At 48.5% G+C, this 20,323-nt stretch overlaps 1 protein-coding gene across 4 annotated transcripts in view; it reads right to left on the bottom strand.

Moving 5' to 3' along the window:
* E2F3 (E2F transcription factor 3) overlaps positions 1–20,323 on the bottom strand; it is a 129,523-nt gene that overhangs the window by 30,079 nt on the left and 79,121 nt on the right. Inside the window, exon 1 of one of the 4 annotated variants that reach the window (XM_056521273.1) lies at positions 7,873–8,921. The exons of 2 other annotated variants lie outside the window; for them this stretch is intronic. In XM_056521273.1, coding sequence (XP_056377248.1) covers positions 7,873–8,532 — 660 coding nt within the window. In that variant the 5' untranslated portion in view covers positions 8,533–8,921. Of the gene's footprint in view, positions 1–2,647; positions 2,798–7,872; positions 8,922–20,323 lie in introns of those variants that run through there. One more of the 4 variants, XM_056521274.1, reaches the window with a different exon arrangement.

Genomic DNA, 20,323 nt, shown 5'->3' with positions numbered 1-20,323 from the left:
CCCTACATGAACAGGTTAATATATTTCACAGAATGTTGCCATCAAGCTGGGTTCACAGCACATTCAGGCTCAACATGTCTGGTATACATGTAGAGCACATACTACAGTAGGTCTACTTACAGCAGGGCTCACACCGTGGATACTTTGGCTAGAGAATCTGAAGGCATTGATGGTACTGTATTCTGTCATAAGAATGAGCAAGATCAGTCTTTTGGGGACAAAATCTCTGCGTTATAACGTCCGCTTATTAACAATGGGATTCAGCTGCATTGACATTTCCAAGCGTAAATGTCTATTAGCAAAGGCACAAGAAGTAGTACCTTTTTGCTAGAATGACACAAGTACCATGGAGCTGACAAAACAGTAAATTGCTTTTGAAGAGCAAGCACCACTAAAAGAATGTTAAACAAGGACAAACACATTTCTCTCCTCTAAAGGGTACCTCATCAAAAAAACTTTTGATATATTATAGATTAATGTATTGCAGGTTATTAAAAAATATGCTACACTCTATTTAATTTTCCACTTTGAAGAAATGACCACTAGGGGTCTCTCTACCAGTCCTGGCAGCAAGCATTTCAGACTCATGCTGGAGTCCTTAACACTACGAGCTGCCAGTCTGCTTTGTTCACAAAGGAGAACACAGAGCTGCCAGCCTGCTTTGTTCACAGCCTGTTTGGCTGTGAACAAAGCAGGCTGGCAGCTCTGAGTGTTTAGGACTCCAGCATGAGTCAGAAATGCTTGCTGACAGGACTGATCGGGAAAAATGCTATAGAAAGAAGCATATTTTTCATTAACATGCTATTGGAAAGTTATTCAACATTCATTAATCTAAAATATATCAAAAGTTTATTTGATGAGAGGTACCCTTTAAGCTCTATCTAGTAAACTGCTTCATTTTAATGTAAAAAAAAGGTACACAAGTTGTTTTTACTGCCCAAATCCATGCTCATGCTATGACAAGTATGAACAGTTGGCTCACAGAGAGTGGGCGCAGCCTGTCTACATTGAAACCTTCACAATATGGAGACTATCTCACAGTACGTGCACAAACCTTAAATGGGTTCTACAGTGCTTAAAGGGGTAGTCCAGTGGTGAAAAACTTATCTCCTATCCTAAGGATAGGGGATAAGTTTGAGATCGCGGGGGGTCCGACCGCAGGGGCCCCCCACGATCTCTCAGTACGGGGCCCCGGCTCTCCGCCGAGATAGCGGGTGTCGACCCCCGCACGAGGCGGCGGCCGACACGCCCCCTCAATACATCTCAATGGCAGAGCCGGACATTGTCGAAGGCAGCGCTCCGGCTCTGCCATAGAGTTGTATTGAGGGGCGTGTCGGCCGCCGCTTCGTGCGGAGGTCGACACGCCCCCTTCCTGCGGGCTGTCGGGGCTCCGTACAGGAGATCGCCCCCTTCCTGCGGACTGTCGGGGCTCCGTACAGGAGATCGCGGGGGGCCCCAGGGGTCGGACCCCCGCGATCTGCAACTTATCCCCTATCCTTAAGATAGGGGATAAGATGCCTGATCGCGGGAGTCCCGCAGCTGGGGGCGCCTGGGATCATGCATGCGGCACCATGTTTGTAATCAGACCCGGAACATGTTCGCTCCGGGTCTGATTATGGTCGACCGCAGGGCGGGCGGCGTGTGACGTCACGCCTCCGCCCCCGTGTGACGTCACACTCCGCCCCCGTGTGACGTCACACTCCGCCCCCGTGTGACGTCACACTCCGCCCCTCAATCCAAGCCGACGGGAGAGGGCGTGATATCTATCACGCCCTCCCGTAGGCTTGCATTGAGGGGCGGAGCGTGACATCACATGGGGGCGGAGGCGTGACGTCCCACGCCGCCCGCCCTGCGGTCGACCATAATCAGACCAGGAGCAAACACGCTCCAGACACTGGTTACAAACGGGGTGCCGCGTGCATGATCCCGGGCATCCCCAGCTGCGGGACTCCCGCGATCAGGCATCTTATCCCCTATCCTTTGGATAGGGGATAAGATGTTTAAGCACTGGAGTACCCCTTTAACCCTTCATATATGAGTTGCTAGGCAAATGAGAGGGGGCTTGTGTATTCTTCAGACACTTTATAGCACATATTGACATAGCACTGTTCGAGGACCAAGTGACATCATGGTACCAAAATTGCTAGTTACCAGCTGGTTTCAGAACTACAGAGGCCAATATAGCAGTGACTTCCGGTAGCTAAATGTGAACAGCAAGTAATTTATTAGCTGGATAACACTGCTATATACCACATGGAAAACTTAGGAACAGTTTTCTGATCATGCCTTCCTATTCCTTTGACCAAGCAGTTCACGTACAGTATATATTCGCCAACACAGAAGAACCAGTTATGTAAAATACTAAATTTATGCAACATCAAAATTAAACATTTAAAAATAGTGGGAAACAAAAACAGAGGCACTGGAATGACAAATACAGAAGCGTGGAGGAGGTATGGGAGGGGCTTATGCATGGAGTCCAGGGCATATATCTACAGTACCAATAAGGCATCTATATCACTCGACAAAATCAAGGATCCAGTGGTACAGCCACATTCATAGAGTGATGTTAAAGGTTTGTGTAGTATAAGTAGATGTACAGATTACAAACTGAAAGTACAACTAAAAGCAGTTGGAAAAATGTTACCGTGTTTCCCCGAAAATAAGCCCTAGCTGGATTATCGGGGTGGGCTGCAATAAGCTCTACCCCGAAAATAAGACCTAGGCCAGTGGTCTTCAATCTGCAGACCTCCAGATGTTGCGAAACTACAACTCCCAGCATGCCCGGACAGCCGTTGGCTGCGCCCATCACATGTAAATAAAATAAACCCTACCCTGAAAATAAGCCCTAGTGTTTTTTGGTGACTAAAATTAATATAAGACCCACTCTTATTTTCGGAGAAACACGGTAAGACATAGGGCTGGGCGGTATGACCAAATATGTGTATCCTGGTATTTTTTTTTAACTTACGGCAGTTCAACGGTATATAACGGTATTTTCACCCCTCACAATCATGTGACCCGTGCGTCGTGTTCGGCAAACCCCTCCCCCAAATCATGTGACCCACCAGCACTGTTCTGCTCCCCCCAATTAATGATCAGCCCAGCGGGGTACTACTCACAGATGTCACTTTCAAGCACTGCCCTCCTCCTCTTTGTTGGGGTCCGCCGGCGATGGAACTCACTGTGCGCCAGAGGCCTCCAACCTGCGGACCTCGAGTTGTTGCAAAACTACCACTCCCAGCATGCCCGGACAGCCAACAGCTGTCCAGACATGCTGGGAGTTGTAGTTTCGCAACAGCAGGACATGGCTCTGGGGCAGGACATCGCTCCGGACGGTGATAGGCTGACGGGTGTCCGACGTTCCAGTCCCCAGTGTGTGGCCGACATAGGTGAGTTTAGAGTTTATTTTCTGAATCTTTTGCAGCCAGGGCATAGGGATACGGCGTACAGTATAGTGTTCCAGCGCCCGGCAGCCCCCAACAAAGAGGAGGAGGGCAGTGCTTGACATATGTGAGTAGTACCCCGCTGGGCTGATTAATTTGGGGGGGGGGGGGGGGCAGAACAGCGCTGGCGGGTCAAATAGGGTTAGTTTCCCGATGTGGGGACAGCGCTGCGCTGATAATACATTCCCGAGGGGGAGGGGCCCAACCGGTATTGCGGTAGTGGGGAAAATTCATATCGTGCAGCCCAAAAAATTCGGTATGAACCGGTATACCGCCCAGCCCTAGTAAGACATGCTACCAACCTGCCAGCTCCAAACCCCCAACGTATGTTTCACGTTTGTGCTTCATCAGGGAATATATATAGAATATATAATGGGTCAGCCAATCCTTTGCCACCATATGAATGGCATTAGAAATGTCCAATGAATATTCACATGCATCAAGGCCCTGCCCTAAATCAGTCTGGGCGTGGGCCTTGACACATGTGTATAGTCACTGGCCATTTCTATTGCCACACATATGGTGGTGAAGTAGGACTGGCTGACCGATGATACATATACCCACCTAGATGGGGGTTGTAGACACGCCCCCTGACAAAGCACAAACGCAAAACATACGTTTGGAGTTGGTAGGTTGGCAGCATGCATGGCAGGATGTCAACATTTTTCCAACTGCTTTTCCATGTACTTTCAGTTTGTAAACTGTACATTTACTTACAGAGTGATGTTAAAGGTACATGTAGTATATGTATGTGGTTGTACCACTGGATCCTTGATGTTGTCGAGTAACAGATGCCTTATTGCTACTGTTGATATATGCCCTGGACTCCATACATAAGCCCCTCCCATAGCTCTCTTTGTATTTGTCATTCCAGTGCCTGTTTTTATGTTTTCCACTATTCTTAAATGTGTCTAATTTTGTTACCGTATATACTCGAGTATAAGCTGACCCGAATATAAGCCGAGGCCCCTAATTTCACCCCAAAATCCCAGGAAAAGTTATTGACTCGAGTATAAGCCTAGGGTGGGAAATACATCATCCCCCTTCATCATCACCGCCTGTCATCATCCCCCTTCAACATCTCCCCCCCTCCATCATCCCCTTATCATCCCCACCCCCCTTCATCATCCCACACCCCCCCCCCCCCTTCATCATCACCGCTTGTCAATGTCTGATACAGTGGTCTTCAACCTGCGGACCGCCAGATGTTTCAAAACTACAACTCCCAGCAAGCCCGGGCAGCCATCGTCTGTCTGGGCTTGCTGGGAGTTGTAGTTTTGAAACCTCTGGAGGTCCGCAGGTTGAAGACCACTGCGGCCTTCGACATAATCCAGCCCCCCCCCCCCCTTTAGTTTTGTACTTACCTCCGCTTGGCGGGACGTTAAGGTGCGCTAGTCTGGTGCTGCAGGACTGTCCGGTGGGGAGGTCGTCCGGTGGGATAGTGGTTCCGGGCTGCCATCTTCTCCGTGCTTCGGGCCTGGAATAGAGGCGTTGCCTTGACGACGACACAGAGGGACGTTGGTAATGAACGTCCCTCTGAGTCTTCGTCAAGGCAACGTGACTATTCCGGGGCCGGGCCCGAAGAGCGGAGAAGAGGTCCCCCGGTGAAGATGGCAGCCCGGAACCACTATCCCACCGGACAGTCCTGCAGCACCAGACCAGCGCACCCTAACATCCCACCAAGCGGAGGCAAGTACAAAACTAAAGGGGGTGAGGGGGGAGAGCTGGATGATGTCGAAGGCCGCAGTGGTCTTCAACCTGCGGACCTCCAGAGGTTTCAAAACTACAACTCCCAGCAAGCCCGGGCAGCCATTGCTTATACTTGAGTATATACGGTATGTTAAATTTGATATTTTACATAACTGCTTCTTTTGTGTCGGTGAATATTTCTGGAGTGAACAAGTTCTGGTTTTCTTCAGTTGTATTGTTTGAGATTTAAGATACAGTATGTAGTTGGCATATGACCACAGGCAGATTGTCAGCCTTCAATTTTTTCTCTAATCAGGTAGTCACGTTTTTAGAAAAAAGAAAAAAAAAACTTTTCCGCCAGACAACTCCTCTAAGGTAGAGCCACATGTAACAGATCCTCAGCATATTTCATGCTGCAGATCTGAAGATGACCAACACGACTATAGTGTGCCTCCTGCTGTGCCTGCTTGTAGCAGCAATCCGCTGCTACGAGCGGTCACACAGGACCTGTGAGACGACACGCACCGTGTACTCGGACATTGCGGCCGCTCTCGGCCTAACTCAGGGAGAATGACTGCAACATCTAAGTTCACCGTGTGCGCGCACACTGACTCACTGGACCTGTGCGTCTGCTCGAAGTGGCAGATTTCTGCTATGAGCAGACACACTATTGGGTGGGTCTTTGGCGGATCTGCAGCATAAAATATGCTGCAGATCCGTTTGTGTGACCCTTCCCTAAATGTTCCAAAGGGTCTATTAAGAATATGGGACAGATAGAACTGCAGAGGAATGGATTAGCCTTTTAGTGCTTGGAAAGTAAAATCTGGAATCTGATTGGCTGCTATGGACAACTGTTCCATTTTCTATACTTTAACGTACTCAAGCTACCATTCAGGGAATCAAAGGTGCCTATGTCTATTACTAAACAAGTCTTCTGCCAGTGTGATGCCTTTTTACCAGTCATGTTAGCTGGTGCCACAATTATCCCATAGCATCCCAAACTGGAGGTTAGGGAGTCTTATTAAGAATCCTGGCCACATATGCAAGTGCATATGGATGTAATTGGGTCTAACCAAATAGCCCCTGCCATGCCTTATAAGGATTGCCATTCATGAACTGAACAGGTGCGATCTCTCCCCTTCTGGAACCACAAGCCACCATGTGCAGTCAATGGATCTTTCTAGAGATGGGCAAAGTTACAGCAATTCGATTCATCACGATTCTCGGCTCGGCAGTTGATGACTTATCCTGCATAAATTAGTTCAGTTTTCAGGTGCTCCGGTGGGCTGGAAAAGGTTGATACAGTCCTAGGAGAGTCTTCCAAGACTATCCACCTTTTCCAGCCCACGGGAGCACCTGAAAGCTGAATTTATGCAGGGTATAGTCAGCAACTGCAGAGAAGTTTGTGACAAATCGAATTGCAGTAACTTCGCTCATCTCTAGATCTTTCTAAGAGAAATCTCTAACCTGGCATAATGATAATACCCTCAGATTTATTTTAGAAATCCACTTTGCATGCCACGGATTAGCACCATACTATGCTGTGTCCTAACACCCCAATGCAGTTTCCACACAGAATGGGTGACATGCCATACCCTCCATATGTTACAAATCCACACGGGAAAAATAAGTGCTATCTATACCTAGGCACTGTTTACTAGACAAAATGGGATCCAACCAGACTGCTTCTTTCATCTTTAAAGAGATCTGTGAAAAATGAAAGATGCAATCTGGGGGCAACCACACCACTCTTCCTCTTGACAGGTTTTGATAAATCTCCCCCATATCACTGCACTGCTTAGGTGCCAGGAGAGGAGGCATAAGACTTTCCCTTTTGCATGCAATGCAGGGGACCTGTGGCATTACTTACCTAAACTTGAAGTGAATGACCTTCCATATGACCGCCGAGACCAGCCAGAGCTGAAGTTGCTCCTATGGAGAGGGGTAAGCCCTCCGTGTACAGACAGTGATGTCATGGCAAGCGCACCCCTTTAACCTACAGAACCACCACTGACAAAGTCAGACCCAGTCCACTGAACCCAAAAACATCTAGCCTAGGCCACAAGAGCACATTATGGGGAATACCAAGCCTACTCACATATTAATGCATTGCTAACAGGCCCTACAGTCACCACCACAGGCCACTGACTACAGCCAACAGCTCACCCAGCATAAGAGTGGACAGATAACTACTGTGGATTAAGCATTGCCACTGTCTTAGTCCAATGTATATCTATAGGAGAACAAGGGCAGAGGTCACCAATTCAAAGGCAGTTGTGGAGCTAAAGTAGGGTTCCAGAAATAAATCCCATAAGATCCTGTGATATCAGCAGGCCTACAATAGGGGATGAGCGCTGGCAATAGATGGGCCATAACCTTTGGAAACAGACTGGTGTGATGAGTGGTTGGTGCCCCTGCCCACAATTGCCACTCCAGGTAGAGATCCTCCTGTCCACACTCTGTATACACAATAGTCACAGCTTGCTGTATGTTCACACTGCAGCTCCCCCAGCACAGGCTGCGATTCCCCCTCCTCCCATAGTGACAGATGCATAAACAGCCAGTACACAGGTGACCTCTCCCCTGCCCCCTCCATCCGGGGAGTACGCTGCCCTGTGCAGGAGGGCCCCTCTAGGAGGGGGAACCCCTAACCTACTCTTCCCAAAATGAGTTTAGGGCCACAGGGGCCCCACACACATCAGCACACACACATTGAGGTGGGGGAGGGGGGCATTACCGGAGGGCGCCCCAGGGTAGGCTGCAGTAGGCCGGCTCTGGCGGCGGGTCCGTGCGGGGTAGAGTAGATGAAGCTGGCCGCCGTCTGGTGCTGCTGCTCGGAGGCGCACAGTCCGTGCTGGGGCTGGTGTACCGGGCCGGGGGAGGACAGGATCTGCAGGTATCCGCCGCCGCTTCCCGCGCACAGCACCCCGGCAGCGCCTCCCCCGAACCCCCCGGAGAAGCTCTTGTCCGTGCCCTGCAGCCCGGGGAGCAGCATCTTCTCGTGGCCGGGGTGGATTCCCTTCCTCATCATTCGGAGCAGCCTCCACCTCCTCCGTGCGCGCCGCTCTTCTCCCGGGAACACCCGCTCCTCTCCTTCTGACCCCCGTAATCCGCCCGGCCCGGCCCGTACCCTGCAAATAGTCGGGGCTACGGTTAGAGCTGATCCGCCCGGTGCACGGGGTGAGCTCGTCCGAGAGTTATCGAGCACCGGGGGAGGCCGATGGAGGCGGATTGTGCGGCTATGAGTGATTGGGCCCCGGCTCCGACCTCCCTGCACCCGCCGCGGCTGAAAAATGGCTTCAGGAAGCTGACAATGAATGAAGGGATGCGGTTTACGCGCGAACGTCCTCCCGCGAAACTCAGATTTCCCGCCGTCTTTTTCAAACTGAATCAGCATATCCCCGCCCTACACGGCTCTCCAGCAGGTGATTGGACGAGGGCACGCTCACATTCAGAACGTAGGGTCGCCGCTGTAATTGGCTGTCATTCTGCCCGTGCGTCGTTGGTCTGCGTGACCGAGCGTAGACAGTGGGCGGTGCCTCTGCGCTCTCCTCTCCCGAGACTTATATAGCGGACAAATCACCTATAGTCTACGCTATCGCTGTAAGGACGTAGGCGTACCTGCTTCTCTGAATGCTGAATCTCCCTGAAAGCTCCAGATAGAAAACATTCAAGCCACGTGACACAAGATCATCAGATCAGGACATAATCTCAACCAATATGTTACCAGACACAATGGGGAGAGTTCTCAAAAGGCTTTTCAGGTTGCGTTTTGGCACAAGTTTAAGGGGTCAAAGGGGTGTGGAAATAAAAAAAAGGGACTACAACGGAGCACAATCTACTTGTCCCTCTGACAATCCACTTTCCTGGTACATGAAATAATTTCAACCAAAATAGTCTGTAAATAAGGTATTTTATTAATAGAAACTTAAAGGACAACTGCAGCGTAATATACACTTACCGTATATACTCGAGTATAAGCCGACCCGAGTATAAGCCGAGACCCCTAATTTCAACCCAAAATCCCAGGAAAAGTTATTGACTCGAGTATAAGCCTAGGGTGGGAAATACCTCATCCCCCCCTGTCATCATCCAGACCCGTCATTAACATCCTCATCATCCCCTTGTCATCATCCCACACATCCCCCCTTCATCATCCCCTTGTCATCATCCCACACATCCCCTTATCATCCCACACATCCCCCCTTCATCATCCCCTTGTCATCATCCCACACATCCCCCCTTCATCATCCCCTTGTCATCATCCCACACATCCCCTTATCCCACACATCCCCCCTTCATCATCCCCTTGTCATCATCCCACACATCCCCTTATCCCACACATCCCCCCTTCATCATCCCATTGTCATCATCCCACACATCCCCTTATCCCACACATCCCCCCTTCATCATCCCCTTGTCATCATCCCACACATCCCCTTATCCCACACATCCCCCCTTCATCATCCCCTTGTCATCATCCCACACATCCCCTTGTCATCATCCCACACATCCCCTTATCATCCCACACATCCCCCCTTCATCATCCCCTTGTAATCATCCCACACCCCCCCCCCTTCATCATCCCCACCCCCCTTCATCATCCCCACACCCCCCCCCCTTCATCATCCTCTTCTCATCATTCGCCCTCAGTGGTCTTCAACCTGCGGACCTCCAGAGGTTTCAAAACTACAACTCCCAGCAAGCCCGGGCAGCCATCGGCTGTCCGGGCTTGCTGGGAGTTGTAGTTTTGAAACCTCCGGAGGTCCGCAGGTTGAAGACCACTGCGGCCTTCAACATGCGGACCTCCAGAGGTTTCAAAACTACAACTCCCAGCAAGCCCGGGCAGCCATCGGCTGTCCGGGCTTGCTGGGAGTTGTAGTTTTGAAACCTCCGGAGGTCCGCAGGTTGAAGACCACTGCGGCCTTCAACATCATCCAGCCCCCTCTCACCCCCTTTAGTTCTGAGTACTCACCTCCGCTCGGCGCTGGTCCGGTCCTGCAGGGCTGTCCGGTGAGGAGGTGGTCCGGTGAGGAGGTGGTCCGGGCTGCTATCTTCACCGGGGGCGCCTCTTCTCCGCGCTTCCGGCCCGGAATAGAGCCGTTGCCTAGACAACGACGCATCTGCGTCGTTGTCAAGGCAACGTGACTATTCTGAGGCCGGGCCCGAAGCGCTTAGAAGAGGCCTCCCCGGTGAAGATAGCAGCCCGGACCACCTCCTCACCGGACCACCTCCTTACCGGACAGCCCTGCAGGACCGGACCAGCGCCGAGCGGAGGTGAGTACTCAGAACTAAAGGGGGTGAGAGGGGGCTGGATGATGTTGAAGGCCGCAGTGGTCTTCAACCTGCGGACCTCCGGAGGTTTCAAAACTACAACTCCCAGCAAGCCCGGACAGCCGATGGCTGCCCTGGCTTGCTGGGAGTTGTAGTTTTGAAACCTCTGGAGGTCCGCATGTTGAAGACCACTGCGGGTGGGGGAGTTCACTCGAGTATAAGCCGAGGGGGGTGTTTTCAGCACGAAAAATCGTGCTGAAAAACTCGGCTTATACTCGAGTATATACGGTATCCCCTATCTACAAGATAGGGGATAAGTGTTTGATCGCGGGTGGTCCGACCGCTGGGACCCCCCGAGATCTCCCTAACGGGGCGCCGCCATTAGCGCTCATAGTGAGCGCTAAGCTGCTTAGTGTCGACCTAGAGGTCGACGGTGATGCCCGTCTCCTCCCGTCCCCATACAGTTCTATGTGGGAGCCGGGGAGGCACGAACGCTGCCTCCCCGCCTCTCCCATAGAGATGCATGGAGGAGGCGTGCCGGCCGCAACGTCATGCTGCGGCAGGCACACCCCCTGCACGGGAGAGCCGCGGCATAGCCGCGGCCCCGTACAGGAGATCTTGGGGGGTCCCAGTGGTCGGACCCCCCGCGATCAAACATTTATCCCTTGTCTTGTAGACAGGGGATAAGTGTATATTAAGCTGCAGTTGTTCTTTAATAGGTAGACCAGTATGTCACCCTATTAGGTGGATAGGGCCCCTGATAAGTAAGTCTGCCCCATTAAGTAGGTAGTCCCCTTTAGGAAGGTATGTCCCTTTATCAGGTCTATATATCTCCTAATCAGGTAGGTGGGCAGGTAGGGCTCCCCTAGTAAGTAAATAATGTCCCAGCAGGGATGTGGAATTTCTATCGCCCGACGCCCCGGACTAGCAGTTTTGGGCGCCGGGCAGGTGAATTTGTCAGGCCCTTAGCCCGGCTTCGGGCAAGTAGGGCCGGACCTGACAAGTGCGGCGGATCTGCAGTCTGTATGGAGCGGGCAGGAGTCGGGAGCCCGCTCCATACAGACTGCAGATCCGAAGCAGAGTAGGGGAGATGAGAAGCTGTGTATGTCTCTCTCTCCCCTGCTCTGCAGACGTGCGGGGAAGATGAGGGGGCGTGGCTTCTTGCTCCCCGTGCAGACCTACGTCCTCTGGCTTCACTCCCCCCTGCTGTAGCTTCGGAGAGCTGAGGGGAGGAGGCACGTCTGCACGGGGAGATACATGCGGTGCTCTGCAGTATGTATGGAGCGGGCTCGGGATTCCTGCCCGCTCCATACTCTGCAGCCCTCGGCTGTTCTCAGTAGCCGGGGGCCGCCGCTAATAGCCAGCATGCGGCGATCGCCGCGGCTGGCTATTAACCCTTTAGATCGCCGCTGTCGAATCTGACAGCGTCGTCTAAAGCCTGGGTTCTCAACCTGGGGTACGCGAAAACGCTGACAAATACCGGCCATGCATTGGCCAGTATTTGTCAGCGCATAGCCGCGGCAGCTCACTGTACAGTAGCGCGGCCAGATATGCGGCCGGGGCTACTGTAAGTGAGCTGCGTGGTTGCCAGGGAGTCGTGTGGCCTCCCCTGACGTTGCGCGGAGTTGCCGCACAGTGCAGGGGGACCTCACACGTCAGTGCGGCCCTGTGGAACATCCCGTGAAGCAGCAGGCAACGGGACCACAGGACGCCAGGTAAACAACTGTATGGCACAGAGGGGGGGGGGGGACTGTATGGGACGGAGCACAAGGCATTAAGATGGAGGGGGAGTAATAAAGCACAAGGCATTGAAATTTTATGTCTTGTGCTTTATTACTCCCCTCTCCCCTTCCATCTTAATCCCCTTGCACCATTCCCCCCTTCCTCTGATCCCCCTTTTGCCATATGCGATAATAATGGCACAACGGGATTAATATGGAGGAGGGGGGTTGATTATCCCCCCCCCCCCCTCCATCTTAATCCCCTTGTGCTATTATTATCAGATATGGCAAAAGGGGATCAGAGGGAGGGGGGAATTATCAACCCCCCCCCTCCATATTAATCCCCCTGTATCATTATTCCCCCTCCTCCATCTTAATCGCCTTGTTCCATATTGGATAATAATGGCACAAGGGGATAAAGATGGAGGGGGAATAATGGTAAAAGGGAATCAGAGGGAGGTGGGAATTGTGGGACAGGGGGAGTAAGACGGAGGGGGAATAATAGCACAAGGGGATTAAGATGGAGATGGGATGCATTAGTATAAAGGTAAGAACACACCTTTTGTCTGCGGGTACATACCCGTGGACATACTTTCAGGCCTTGGGGGGTACGGTCACCGAAAAGGTTGAGAACCACTGGTCTAAAGGGACATGTGAATGCTCCCTGGTGTGCTAGGGGGGTGGATCACCCCCCCCCCCCCCACAGCGCAATCGCAGGGGGGCGATCCACTATAGAGGTAGCCGGAGGACTTACCTCTGTTTCCTCCAGTCCCAGCTCTGTCATTGATAGATCCTGGCTGGACCAGACTCTATCAATGGATCACAGAGCACACAGATTAATAGAGTTCAATAGAATCTATTCATCTGTCTGAGGAATCTAATGATTCCTCATAAGTCTAATAAAGTGTAAAAATAAATAAATAAAAGTTTTAATAAAAGTTTGAAAGACACCCAGTGGTCTTCAAACGGTGCCCCTCCAGATGTTACAAAACTACAATTCCCAGCATGCCCGGACAGCCGTTGGCTGTCCGGGCATGCTGGGAGTTGTAGTTTTGCAACATCTGGAGGGCCACAGTTTGAAGACCGCTGCATTAACCCCTTCCATGTTAAAAGTTCAAATCACCCCCTTTTCCTATATAAAAACATGCAAACATAATAAAAATAAACATATTTGGTATCGCTTTGTGCGTAATTGTACAACCTATTAAAATATAACATTATGTATCTCGTACGGTAAATGTAATAAAAATACCAAACCACAGATTTGCAATTTTTATAATATCCCAGAAAAAAAAAGTTAAAAAGCGATTAAAAAGTCAGATCAATGCCAAAATGGTACCGATACAAAAAACAGATTATGGCGCAAAACATGAGCCCTCATACAGCCTGGTATGCGGAAAAAAAATAAAGCTACAGGGGTTAAAAAATGGCAATTAAAAAAATTAGAAAAAGTTCAGAATTAGTAAAACATGACGTAAACGATACAAATCTGGTATCGCTGTAATCAGGCGCATAAAGTATAAAACTAACATGTTACCTCAACCACAAGGTAAATGGCGCAGAAAAGAAAAACACCAAATCTGCAAAATTATCTTTTACTATTTCAATTTCACTTCCCTAAATATATATATATTTTTTGGTTCAGAGAATACGTTATTGAAAAATTAAAAGGTATCATTATAGTAGGTAGTTATGGCTATTATAGGGCGAGGAGGAAAAAATCAGAGCGTAAAAGCGAAAATTGGCCCGGACAAGTAGATCGTCATGAGGGACAAGTAGATTTTGCTCCATTTTAGTCCCGTGGACAAGTAGTTTTTTATAAAATTTCCACACCCCTGTCCCATATAGATATGTCCCCCCCCCCCAGTTGGCCAGTTGGTAGGAAGGGTGGGTTCTCCCAGTAGGCAGACAGAGCCCCAGATAGATATGTCCCCCATTAGGTAGAGCTCCCCATGTGATGGATATGATTCCCATCAGGTAGGTCGCCCCAGTAGGTTGTCAGACCCCCAGATAGATATGACCCCCATCAGGCAGGGCTTCCCAGTAGGTAATCAGACCCAGATAGATATGACCCCCATCAGGTAGGGCTCCCCAGTAGGTAGTCAGACCCAAGATAGATATGACCCCCATCAGGTAGGGCTCTCCAGTGGGTTCACAGGCCCCCAATAGATATGACCCCATATCAAGTAGGGCTCCCAAGTAAGTAGACAGGCCCCTCATAGATATGACGCCCATCAGGTAGGGCTTCCCAGTAGGTAGACAGGCCCCCAGAAGGATATGACCCCCGGCAGGTAGGGCTCTCATTTAAACAATTATAACCCCTAAGTAGACAAGGTTAGCCGCGCAGGACGTTGGCGTCCCGGCACGGCACTTGCAATGATGTCACTCATCACCCGCATCTTTGACAGGAAGTCCCCGCAGGCAGATGTAAGTAGCAGTGCAGTTTAGTGACGAGGCAAGACATTGCCCCGTCATATGTGAATTTATTCCGGCATTTAGTGCTGCTTGGCAGATGCAGGGCTAAATGCCTGAAGAAGTCACCTCCCCGGTGCCCAGAACTACATTTCCCGGGCATCGGGCGATACAAATTCCACGTCTGGGTCAATTTTTTAAACTTGAAGTACCCGTCAAACACATCTGTAACCACCCTCATTGCAGGAAATTAGAAGATTAGTGGGATTTGCGTTGGTGCACCTGTCTTTTTCAGCACATGGGTGACGGAGCCTGCAGCGTTTTTTTTTTTCTTTTTTCCAACGCACACGGTAACGTTCACATGGTGCGTTCACTTCCCATAAGCTACAATGGCAAACGGATCTTTATCCACTTTGCATATTTGGCCATCGGATAGGCTGGACTATGTTAGCACAGTAAGCCAATAAGATTCCCCCTCCTTTCGCCCTGGTTTCTCATTTTATCCCCTTGGTGACTCCATACCATGCGACCCCCAGCTGATTCCTGTGGCGATCAGGCGACCATTAAACTGTCCCTGGTAGTATGGTGCGGTTAATCGCCCCCCTGCTGTATGATTGCGGGGGGGGGGGGGGCATGTGGTTTGGGGGTCATCTACTATACAGATGGCCAGAAGGCTTACCTTTCCGTCGGTCAGTGGCCAGGATCTCCTATTGATATCCCAATGTTGGCCAGATTGCACAGATCAATGCTTTTCACTGGAACTATATTGACGTGTATGAGGAATCTACTGATTCCTTATACAAGTCCTCTAAGGGAACCAATGTTGTTTAATCCCTTGGGGACGGAGCCCATTATAACCCTAAGGACGGGAGAATTTGTTGCAATTCTGACAACTGTCATTTTAAGCATTAATAACTCTGGGATGCATTTACTTTTCATTCTGATTCCAAGATTGTTTTTTCATGACATATTCTACTTTATGTTAGTGGCAAATTTTTGTCGATACCTGTATAATTTCTTAGTGAAAAATTCCCCCCCAAAATTTTTAATTTTCCTTTTTTCTAACTTTGAAGCTGTCTGCTTGTAAGGAAAATAGACATTCCAAATAAATTATATATTGATTCACATATACAATATGTCCACTTTATGTTTGCATCATAAAGTTAATAAGTTTTTACTTTTGGAAGACATCAGAGGGCTTTAAAGTTCAGCAATTTTCAAATTTTTCACAAAATTTTCAAAATCAGAATTTTTCAGGGACCAGTTCAGTTTTGAAATGGATTTGAAGGGCCTTCATATTGGAAATACCCCATAAATGACCCCATTATAAAAAACTGCACCCCTCAAAGTATTCAAAATGCTATTCAGAAAGTTTGTTAACCCTTTAGGTTTTCACAGGAATAGCAGCAAAGTGAAGGTGAAAATTCAAAATCTTCATTTTTTATACTCGCATGTTCTTGTAGACCCAGTTTTTCAATTTTTACAAGGGGTAATAGGAGAAAAAGCCCCCCAAAATTTGTAACCCAATTTCTCTCGAGTAAGGAAATACCTCATATCGTACGTGAAGTGCTTGGCGAGCACAGTAGAGGGCTCAGAAGGGAAGAAGCAACAATGGGATTTTGGAGAGTGAGTTTTTCTGAAATGTTTCTTAGGGGAAATGTCACATTTAGGAATCCCCTATGGTGCCAGAACAGCAAAAAAAAAAAAGGTGTTTGACGACGTTTTGTTAAAGTCGGATGTGTAAATGGAAAAAAAAAATTTTCACTAAAATGCTGGTTTCCCCCCAAATTTTTTATTTTTACAAGGGGTAATAGGGGAAAATGCCCCCCAAAGTTTGTGACCCCATTTCTTCTGAGTATGGAAATACCCCATGTTAGGACGTAAAATGCTCTGCGGGCACACTACAATGCTTGGAAGAGAAGGAGTCACATTTGGCTTTTGGAAAGCAAATTTTGCTGAAATGGTTTTTGGGGCATGTCGCATTTAGGAAGCCCCTATGGTTCCAGAACAGCAGAAAAAAAACCATATGGCCTACTATTTTGGAAACTACACCCCCCAAGGAACGTAACAAGGGGTACAGTGAGCCTTAACACCCCACAAGTGTTTGACGACTTTTTGTTAAAGTCAGATGTGTAAATGAAAAAAAAATTTTTTCACTAAAATGCATTTCCCCCCCCCAAATTTTACATTTTTACAAGGGGTAATAGGAGAAAATGCCCCCCAAATTTTTAACCCCATTTCTTATGAGTATGGAAATATCCCATGTGTGGACATCAAGTTCTCTGCTGGCGCACTACAATGCTCAGAAGAGAAGGACCGCCATTGGGCTTTAGGAGACAGAATTTGTTTGGAATGGCAGTCAGGAGCCAAGTGCGTTTACAAAGCCCCCCGTGGTGCCAGAACAGTGAACCCCCCACATGTGGCCTCATTTTGGAAACTACACCCCTCACAGAATTTAATAAGAGGTACAGTGAGCATTTACACCCCACTGGCGTTTGACAGGTCTTTGGAACAGTGGGCTGAACAAATGAAAAATTAAATTGTTCATTTTCATTGACCATTGTTCCAAAAATCTGTCAAACGCCAGTGGGGTATAAATGCTCACTGTACCTCTTATTAAATTCTGTGAGGGGTGTAGTTTCCAAAATGAGGCCACATGTGGGGGGGGGGGTCCATTGTTCTGGCACTATGGGGACTTTGTAAACACACGTGGCCTTCAATTCCGGACAAATTTTCTCTCCAAAATCTCAATGGCACTCCTTCTCTTCTGAGCATTGTAGTGCACCCGTAGAGCAATTTACATCCACATATGGGCTATGTTCTTACTCAGAAGAAATGGGGTTACAAATTTTGGGGGGCTTTTTTTTCCTATTTTTCCTTGTGAAAATGAAAAATTTAGGGTAACACCAGCATTTTAGTGAAAAAAAAATTTGTTCTTCATTTTCCCACCCAGCTTTAACGAAAATTTGTCAAACACCTGTGGAGTGTTAAGGCTCACTATACCCCTTTTTACGTTCTGTGAGGGGTGTAGTTTCCAAAATGGGGTCACATGTGGGTATTTCTTTTTTTGCGTTTATGTCAGAACCGCTGTAAAATCAGCCACCCCTGTGCAAATCACCAATTTAGGCCTCAACTGTACATAGTGCGCTCTAACTCCTGAGCCTTGTTGTGCGCCCGCAGAGCATTTTACGCCCACATATGGGGTATTTCCGTTCTCATGAGAAATTGCGTTACAAATTTTGGGGGTCTTTTTTTCCTTTTACCTCTTGTGAAAATAAAAAGTATGGGGCAACACCAGCATGTTAATGTAACATTTCTTTTTTTTTTTTACACTAACAGGCTGGACACAACTTTTCCTTTTCGTAAGGGGTAAAAGGAGAAAAAGCCCCCCCCAAATTTGTAGTGCAATTTCTACCGAGTACGGAAATACCCTATATGTGGCCCTAAACTGTTTCCTTGAAATACGACAGGGCACCGAAGTGAGAGAGCACCATGTGTATGTCACGATGCCGGCTGGCAGGTAGTGGATCCTCTGTGCCAGAGAGGGATTGGCGTGGACCGTGCTAGTGGATCGGTTCTAAGTCACTACTGGTTTTCACCAGAGCCCGCCGCAAAGCGGGATGGTCTTGCTGCGGCGGTAGTGACCAGGTCGTATCCACTAGCAACGGCTCAACCTCTCTGACTGCTGAAGATAGGCGCGGTACAAGGGAGTAGACAGAAGCAAGGTCGGACGTAGCAGAAGGTCGGGGCAGGCAGCAAGGATCGTAGTCGGGGGCAACGGCAGGAGGTCTGGAACACAGGCTAGGAACACACAAGGAAACGCTTTCACTGGCACAATGGCAACAAGATCCGGCGAGGGAGTGAAGGGGAAGTGAGGTATAAATAGGGAGTGCACAGGTGAACACACTAATTGGAACCACTGCGCCAATCAGCGGCGCAGTGGCCCTTTAAATCGCAGAGACTCGGCGCGCGCGCGCCCTAGGGAGCGGGGCCGCGCGCGCCGGGACAGGACAGACGGAGAGCGAGTCAGGTACGGGAGCCGGGATGCGCATCGCGAGCGGGCGCTACCCGCATCGCGAATCGCATCCCGGCTGGAGACGGTATCGCAGCGCACCAGGTCAGTGGAGCTGCCCGGAGCGCTGCGGTAGCGAGAGAGAAGCGAGCGCTCCGGGGAGGAGCGGGGACCCGGAGCGCTCGGCGTAACAGTGTATTTGAGGACTAAATGGTGGAAAACTTTTTTTTTTTTTTATCAACTGGTGCCAGAAGTTAAAACAGATTTCTAAATTACTTCTATTAAAAAATCTTAATCCTTCCAGTACTTTATCCCTCCAGTAATTAGCTGCTGAAATACTACAGAGGAAATTCTTTTCTTTTTTGGAACACAGAGCTCTGTGCTGACATCATGACCGCAGTGCTCTCTGCTAACACCTCTGACCATTTTAAGAACTGTCCAGAGTAGGAGAAAATCCCCATAGAAAACATATGCTGCTCTGGACAGTTTCGAAAATGGACAGGGATGTCAGCAGAGAGCACTGTGGTCATGATGTCAGCAGAGAGCACTGTGTTCCAAAAAGAAAATAATTTCCTCTTTAGGATTCAGCAGCTAATAAGTACTGGAAGGATTAAGATTTTTTAATAGACGTAATTTACAAATCTGTTTAACTTTCTGGCACCACCGGAGTACCCCTTTAACCCCTTAATGACCAAGCCCATTTTCACCTTAAGGACCAGGCCAATTTTATTTTATCGTTTTCGTTTTTTCCTCCTCGCCTTCTAAAATCCATAACTCTTTTATATTTCCATCTACAGACCCATATAAGGGCTTGTTTTTTGCGTGTACTTTGTACTGAAACCTCTCATTTTACCATAAAATGTACGGCGAACCCAAAAATAATTTTTTCTAAGGGAGGAAATTGAAATGAAAACCAACATTTTGCACATTTTGGAGGGTTTTGTTTTCACACTGTACATTTTACGGTAAAAATTACATGTGTTCTTTATTCTGTGGGTCAATACGATTAAAATGATACCCATGGCTAGATACTTTTTATATTTTTGTACCGCTTAAAAAAAATCTAAAACTTTTTGTACAAAATCAGTAATTTAAAATCGCCCGTATATAGGGAGGTATGAGGGCTCATTTATTGCGCCGTCATCTGTACTTTTTTTTAGATACCACATTTGCATATATAAAACTTTTAGATCATTTTTTATAAATTTTTTTTGAATAAAATGTGACAAAAAAGCAGCATTTTTGGACTTTTTTTTATTTTTTACGTTTACGCCATTCGGGATCATTAACATTATATTTTGATAGTTCGCACACGGTGATACCAAATATGTTTATTTAAAAAAAAAATTTACGCTTTTTGGGGGTAAAATGGGAAAAACTGACTATTTTCATTTTTATTGGGGGAGGGGATTTTTCACTTTCTTTTTTACTTTTTATTTTTACATTTTTCAACTTTTTTTTAAACACTTTTTATGTCCCCATAGGGGACTATCTATAGCAATCCTTTGATTGCTAATACTGTGCAGTGCTATGCATAGGACACAGAACTGCTCAGTATTATCGGTGATCTTCTGCTCTGGTCTGCTCGATTGCAGACCAGAGCAGAAGACCCTGGGAGACGGCCGGAGCCAGGTAAGGGGACCTCCGGCTGTCATGCTGGATGATCGGATCCACGCGGCAGCGCTGCGGGAGATCCGATCATCCAATCAAAGTACCGCAATGCCGCAGATGCCGTGATCTGTATTGATCACAGCATCTGAGGGGTTAAT

The sequence above is a fragment of the Hyla sarda genome, chromosome 5 (assembly GCF_029499605.1).
Source record: "Hyla sarda isolate aHylSar1 chromosome 5, aHylSar1.hap1, whole genome shotgun sequence".
In the NCBI taxonomy this organism is placed as follows: Eukaryota; Metazoa; Chordata; class Amphibia; order Anura; family Hylidae; genus Hyla; species Hyla sarda.
This window is presented reverse-complemented; position numbering and strand designations above follow the sequence as displayed.